General features: G+C 43.6%; 1 protein-coding gene across 1 annotated transcript in view; it reads right to left on the reverse strand.

The window, feature by feature from the left end:
• dpy19l3 (dpy-19 like C-mannosyltransferase 3) overlaps positions 1-7,713 on the reverse strand; it is a 72,889-nt gene that overhangs the window by 36,320 nt on the left and 28,856 nt on the right. The window contains 4 exon segments of the mRNA XM_065952498.1: positions 1,636-1,794; positions 3,388-3,461; positions 4,060-4,161; positions 7,428-7,492. Coding sequence (XP_065808570.1) covers positions 1,636-1,794; positions 3,388-3,461; positions 4,060-4,161; positions 7,428-7,492 — 400 coding nt within the window.

The following is a 7,713-nucleotide window of genomic DNA, read 5'->3' on the forward strand; positions in this document are numbered from 1 at the left end:
TTAATCCAATGCGGCCCCCTCGCCTTTCACCACGGGCAAATAAAGCTGTGGGGGGGGGGGGGGAGACTCTGTGATCCAGAGCATGAAGCAACAACGTCAACAAACCCCACTAATGTGTTTGCAGATCGTCACACACACATTTGCAGATATGTGTTTACGCATTTGTGGATCTTACGCGGCAGGAGTGTTGCAAAAGTGTAAAATGACAGCCAATGGCGCGGCCCGACTCAGGTGTAAGCGATCATTTATTTTTATTTACAGGATTTACAGCTGAAAAAGTTCACTGCCATTAATAAATAAGTAAACATTTCGAATTTGGTCTACATATTAGTTTACACATTTGTGGATCTGTGTACGCATATTCAAATAGTTTTGCCACAATGATAGCTCCATAAATCTGCAGTGATGTTGGACAACCCAAACATCGGCTGTTTCCGAACATGCACCCAAGAACATTTTCTATGATATTTAATACAGCCTGCGTCTGAAATCTTTGCTGCTTATTCACACACTGCCCTCACAGCGGGGGGAGTTTCCACTGTTCTGGAGGCAAAATATAACTTCAAAAAGACCCTGAGGAAATCCAAAGATGGGGCAGAGTCTGACTCCATTAAAATAATGATAATGATAATACACAAGAACAGAACAAAACAGAGAAAACAAAACAACAAAGAAATCATTTAAGAGAAGGAGGATGAGAACAGAGATTGTTAGTAGTTGTAGGCGAGTTTTTAGGGATTTCTTGAAGGTGGAGAGTAAGGGGGGGAGGGGTCTCTGATGGTTTTTGGGAGTGAGTTCCAGAGGGCGGGATTGGCAATGGAGATGACCCTGTCCCCCCAGGACCGGTGGTTGGTCCTGCAGGGGGGACAGTCTTTGTCTTTAAATCAGTGTTATGTGTAGTTTGACGCATTCACATTATAAACAAAAGAGCAGAGAGGACATGGACAAGGAAAGGTCTGCTCACTCAGTGTAAATGTGACTAAATATTTCCTGCTGCAAAAAGTCTAGGGAAAGTCAAATCATTCACACATGCATCTCACCCCAAACATTTCAGGAATTTTTGCAAGAGTTTTGTGCAATAGTGAATATTGAGAAAATGTAAAAAAGACATTTTCAAAAACATTTCTTAATTCTAACTTTTAATCTCTTAAGCTCCGTGTCCACCTTGCATTTTGTCCTCGGGCAGAAAAGCCCTTGCTGTGCGCTCGGTAGCGCTTGCATGAAGCGTTTTGGCGCTGAGAAGAAAAGCGTTGCATGTCCCTCCTGTCTCCATGACAACAGCCTGCTGACAGCCTCCACTGTATGACCGACACTGCTCCGTTTCTCTTTAACCTAATGTGTTTTATGATAGATTGCTTAATCATATATTTGGAAAAGAGTGCGGGTGACGTCAACAGCACCTTTCTGAAAAGCTGAAATGTTTTCAACTTGAGCGCTTGGAGTGGCCGCACAAACAAGGCGGAGCTCCGGAAAAAATGGGCTGGAGTCCAGGCGTCCGCTTCCTGCTGCGTACGTTCTCTACTCCTTGAAAACAATTGAAAAAACGATGCTAGTGCTCAGAAAAACAATGCTAGGTGGACACGGGGTCTTCCTTCTAAAAGTTCCCGCTCACTTCACTTCACGTCCTTCACCTACCTCAGGTTCTGCAGCGCGGCCACCGCCAGCGTGCCGCTGAGCAGCAGCAGTGTGAGGACGTAGGGGTAGAGCAGCAGAGTACCAGCCAGACGCTCCAGCGTGTCGAGCGGCAGCAGACCGAAAGCCTCCTCACACAGATACAGACTGGCATCAAAATCTCTGCAGGAAAAAGGAAAAGAGAGAAGAAAAGAAAGATGGAGAGAAATAAATGAATGACACAAAAGCAGGATATATATCTGTGTTGTTAAAAACTGTTTGGGGTTGAATTTCTATTATAATTAATTTTTTTTAATTATATCTAGAATGAGAGTTATGCATCAAGTGACCCTTTGTCAAGCCACACCCACACCCGGAAGTGACCTTTTGTCCAGCCCCGCCCTCACCAAGAAGTGTGTTTTTGTCAAGCCGTGCCCTCCTTAGTTACTGTTACTAGGTAAGACTAAAATTCTTGTTTCCAGGAACAATCGAAAATGCCTCCACGATTTGACAGACTTTAAATTGATTTGATTCTTTTAGAAATTTGTCCTCGATGAAAGAGCCCAGCAGCGGCTGCAATGACTTGGAGCTCTCTGATTGGTGTGTCAGTGGACCGATCAGAAAGCCTACAAAGGGTCAGTTTGTATAATTAGGGGTGTGGCTGACGTGAGAGGTGGGAGCGTTGTAGCTGTTTGCCAACATGTGTGAGGGAGCCTCATCTTGACCTCTTGGTTTGTCACTAGTTTGACCGAGTGTTGGCTGGAGACAACATTTCCAATATGGCGACCGTGGCTTTGAAAAGCTTCGTTGGAAACCAGCGGATGATGTCACTGAGATGGGGGTCCATGTTTTATAGTTTTATAGAGTTTATGGGGTTCACAGTAAGATGTGTTGGTGAACATCCAGATAAGTGAAGGTTTGGTCTGAGTATTTGTTGCTCTAATAAGTCCAGACTGTTTTTAAAGCAGCTTTGAGGCAAAAACAATTCCCGCCGCCGTCCAATCACCAACACCTAGTTATCCATGAAGAAAGAAGAAAGGAGACAAACTCTTCTAACTACTTTCAAATAAGCCGGAAAAAGCAATAAAAACATTCATGAAGTGAATTTATAATCCTAATATGGCATGAGCCACACTAAACAAACTTGTGTTGCTTTTTGAGGATCCTATATTTGACAGATGATTCGAGTAATACCGCCCGTGATAAACAACGTAATTGAACTGAGAATTGAGATATCCTTCCACACAGAACAGAACTCGAGGGATAATAAAAGGAGCAGTGGCAGAAAAAAGAAGCAAGTGAGTGGGAGAAGCAGGAACAGAGGCAGAGACGGAGGGTAAGCTCTGCATTTTTCCACAGCCCTGCTGAATAATTGAAGGGCCAGTTGTGTGGCGTCGGGTGAGAGAGCTGTGTGTTATCTGCCACCCCGGAGCACCTATCCAGTGGCTGAGCTGCTCTGCACACACACACAGTGTCTGATCGATGGGAGGCCTGCTGCTGCCGCCGTTACCCCGCCATCTATTATTCACACACACACACTAACGCTCCAGGTGCGATACTGCTGCTCAGTGAATAATACAGTCGAGCTGGATCAAATCAAGGAGGTGTGTACGGGCGCCGACTGTGTGTGAGCACTCCCCCGGTGTTAAAAAAAAAATCTGCCTTTCCAAGAGTGTACGCGACTGTTTTCAGGGAACACAAGCAAGTGAATCTTTGTTTAAGTATGCATGTGTGTGTGTGTGTGTGTGTGTGTGTGTGTGTGTGTGTTGTTCATACCTGGTGGATCCCAAGCCAAGCTTTGACTGGATGAATTTAAAGATGTGTTCGTCTGATCTGAGCTGAAGTACTCTCTGCAAAAAATGCACACACACACACACACACACACACACACACACACACACACACACACACACACACACACACACACACACACACACACACACACACACACACACACACACACACACACACACACACACACACACACACACACACACACACACACACACACACAGATAAGGTCATCATGTCAAGGATTGGAGACCAGCATGCTGAGATCTTTAAATAAGTCAATACATGAAGGTGACCTCCCATCATACATACACATTAAGATACCTGAGGAGCAGGAGGAGAGGAGGGAGGAGAGAGGGGAATTCAGGAAAGAGTCGAAGAAACATTTAAACAAAAACAAGAGGAGCAGACGAAGGAGGAGAGGGAGAGAGAGAGAGAGATGAGACATTCAGAGAAAAAAAAACTGGAAATACAAGAGCAGATTTGAGAGAAATGGGGCTGGAGATAAGAGAGAGAGAGAAGAGTGCAACACTTGCAGCGGTGGTGGAGTAAAGGGGACAGGTGGGGATTTAGAAAGAAAGTAACAGGATGGAAACAGTAAGAAGAGAAGATTAAGGAAAAAGATAGGGGTAAGTTGAAAAGGAGAGGAGGAGCTACCTTGGCCAGGTAGTTGATGGTGCAGGTGAGGAGGAGGACCGTGGCGCTGTGGAGGAGCAGTTTGCCCAGACGAAGCAGCGGGCTTCCCGTCTTCAGGCCAGACTGCAGGAGCATGCAGCGACAGGAGGTCAGTCAACACAAGAATACATCTGATTTATAAAGAGTAAAACTCAAAGACACACCTGTACATCTGTTAAAAAACAAAGAAAGATCAGAACAGGAAGAACAAACACACAGGTCATAAAGACAACAACTTCAGAGTGTAATCTGTTCTGCACATGTTAAATTTACAAATTATTCCTGCACTCAAGTTCACTTCATTTGTCTACTCGCCGTTATATTGAATATTTTCTACTGATAACATGTCTACACTCCTGCACTTTAACTTATGTATCACTGACTGCACAGCTCTGGACAGCTCCCCATGTCAATACATTTACATCTACCTCCAGCAAAGTATGTTGTATTTAATCTTTCATATTTAAGACTAGAAGTCATGCTAAGTTAAATCCTGGGTGTATATATTCTCATTCTTAGTTTTGATATTTTTAGTACTTATTTACTTGGTATTTAATATTATATTGTGTTTATTTGCTAATATTGTGTGTTTGCATAACCTTTCTGCTGTAAGGCATCAATTTCCCAGTTTGGGATCAATAAAGTCATTATTCTATTCTATGTTATTCTATTATATAAGCTGCACATTCAAAGAACACACATTATACATTAAAAGCTCGTTTGAAAAAGGTGCGTCTGAATATATGTGAGGAGTGAGTTCCAGAGAGAGGGGGGCAGCTATGGAGAAGGCTCTTTACTCTAACGGTTACTTTTGCACTAATCAAGTGTGAATGTGATAAATGCATTGATTAGTGTTTCAGCAGCAGAGAATGAGAGTAATGGACAGAGATGCATCATATTTTGAACCCACATAAATGCATCCATTTGAACGACAAAAACCAAAAGCATCCACTTCAGATATGAGAGTGATTCAACACAGTGATGCTTCCTTTATCTCATAAAATGATTTTTTTTTGGCCGAGCACCGACACCAGCTTGCGTATTAAAAAAGACAGCAGCCAAATGTTTTCATCTTGGTCATTTGCATTAATTAGCTTTAACCAAGACCCGTTTGAATCGTTGGTGAATTTGTATTTCAAAACATGCTTTGTCCTCGAGCTCGTGCAATGTGATATCTGTGCTGTCATATCTGAAGTTAGAACTGTTTTCTGGAACGTGAAGAGTTGAAGCACTACACCTTTTATCTGATTTCAATATTTGGACTTGGGAAGAAGTCAAGTTGCTCCAAATCGATACTGAGGATGGACCGATCTGGTCCTGGTTGGATACCGTCTCTGTGGGACCAAACCAGGGGGCTGATCTATTAAATCTAGTTCTGTCATCAGTGCACTGGTGGGCTTGTGCATTTTGACACATAGCATGGAGGGTGCTAACAAAAGGAAGGCTAAGCAGTTTGGAGGTATTTCAGACTGGTTATTCAAACGACTTCTACGGCTGCTTGCAATTTCTGCAAAGCTATCGCTGCAAGCGGGAGAGGTAGAACGACGAGTTTAAACAATCAAGAAGGCAGACGAAACTCAACCGTTAACTTTGTCAGATTTTGAGGCAGATTGTGATCAAAATGAAGTCTGTTTATTTGTGTTTAATTATACATTTTTTGTCTAATAAAGGAAGAAAAGCCTGATGCTGCTTTGCACATAAATGATTCCCAGCCTCGCCCTCACAGAGAGGAATACAGGTCATTTATTTAACTCTGGATTTGTATTGGCAAATACCAGAAGCCAAGGTACCCCTTTGGTATCGGAGCTCAAATGACATCTATTCTGCTGATCCATCTTTAAATACAAACAGAAAATGTTACGATGTTGGATGAAGAAGTAAATCTCAGCAACGTTTTTTTTTTTTGAAACACAACATACACAGTTGTTGACCTAATCCCCTGACGTGGTTTCCTGATGCTCTGAACGAGACGTTACGAGACCTTGGTGAGACTTGGCTAGAACCCGACGTATCAGAGCAAAGCATGGAGCAAAGTTAAAGGAAATGCCCACCCTGAAGCTCACTCATTATTACACTCTGACTGCAAACAGAGCCGGCCAATCAGGGGACAGTGTGCATATATAGGGGGGGCCTTAAAGAGACAGCAGCTGAAATGAAGTGTTTCATGCAATTCTACAATTCACTTAGCAGACACTTTAATCCAAAGCAACGTACATCAGAGAGTAAGAACAACACGAGCAAAAAGAGGCTGAAATGAGGGATTTTACTGACGCCAGTATCCGATAAATAAGGAGGTTTTTGAGCTACACGTCTCACAACGCAGCTCGATTTTTTGTCCCAGACTGACATCATGAATGGTGAAAGTGAGAATAATAGATCTCCTTTAAAAAGTTGGATTGGTCATGGGGCCAGCCTTAAGACCCTCAAAGCATGGGGATGCAGCCTACAGTATAGTTAAGGACAGCGTGCGGCGTGCTTGACCTGGAATGTGTTTTCATTGAGCGATCCGGGGTGGGGATGTAAGTGGGGTCGCCACGGGGTGGATGGAGGTGGGGGGGAAGGTTTGAATGTTTGATTGATCCTGATGTTTGCACGTATGCACTTTTATACATGTATGTGCTCTAGGGGGGTGGGGGAGGGGAAAGGGGAAAACAGTTGTAAAAAATAAAAATAAAAAATTGATCACAAAAGAAAAAGTTGGATCGGCGCATCATTAGTCAACAAATCTCTGGGTAGTCGTGTCGTTGTTGTGGCTCGCTGCATGAGGAGACTAAGACCATTTCGACTGAAACATGTAACATTTACAGCATGCCGTTTTCCTGCACACAGGTTATTACAGAGGAAACGTGAAATGTCTCTCTCTCTCCTCTCCGTTCCACTTTCATCCTGTCACATTAGATGTTTCTGTAATTGTTACAGTGACAAGATCTGATTTCACTTAATTACATTTGGACCCAGCCACAAAAAAATAAAAAATAAAAAATGTGTCTGCCGCATGAAAATTGGAATTATCTTCAAGCAAAACGTGAGTGCAGCGCGCCGGCCTCTTCACGTCAAACAGATCTCAACTTAATCTTCTTTCTGCGTTTTCAAGAGGAGGCGGACCGCGACTGTCTGCATCCACCAGGTGACTTTGATGCACTAAAAAATGAGAAATTCATTCTCTGGGCTCCCGGTGCTCGCCTTTCCTTATCTCAAAAACATCACATTTATATTTCTTAATCCATAAGAGACACACACACACACACACACACACACACACACACACACACACACACACACACACACACACACACACACACACACACACACACACACACACACACACACACACACACACACACACACACCTGGCAGTGTCTGACGAAGAGTGCAGCTACGATGAAGCTCAGGACCAGCGATCCCAGGATCATGGGAGTTACAGAACTGGAGGAGCCACACACTGAGCAGGGGCGCTCACCTGAACGAGGTACAGCGTGGTCACCTGGAGAGACACATGTAACAAGGTGATGTGTGAACATGTGGGATTCAGTGCTAGCTATAGCATATCGAGCTAAGTGCCTCCTATCACTGAGTGGAAGCTAGTTAGCCTAGCGTGTTTAGTTGCTGAGAATAGAGGAAAAACATCCTAATGCA

Source organism: Labrus bergylta, chromosome 3, assembly GCF_963930695.1.
Source record: "Labrus bergylta chromosome 3, fLabBer1.1, whole genome shotgun sequence".
Lineage (NCBI taxonomy): Eukaryota > Metazoa > Chordata > Actinopteri > Labriformes > Labridae > Labrus > Labrus bergylta.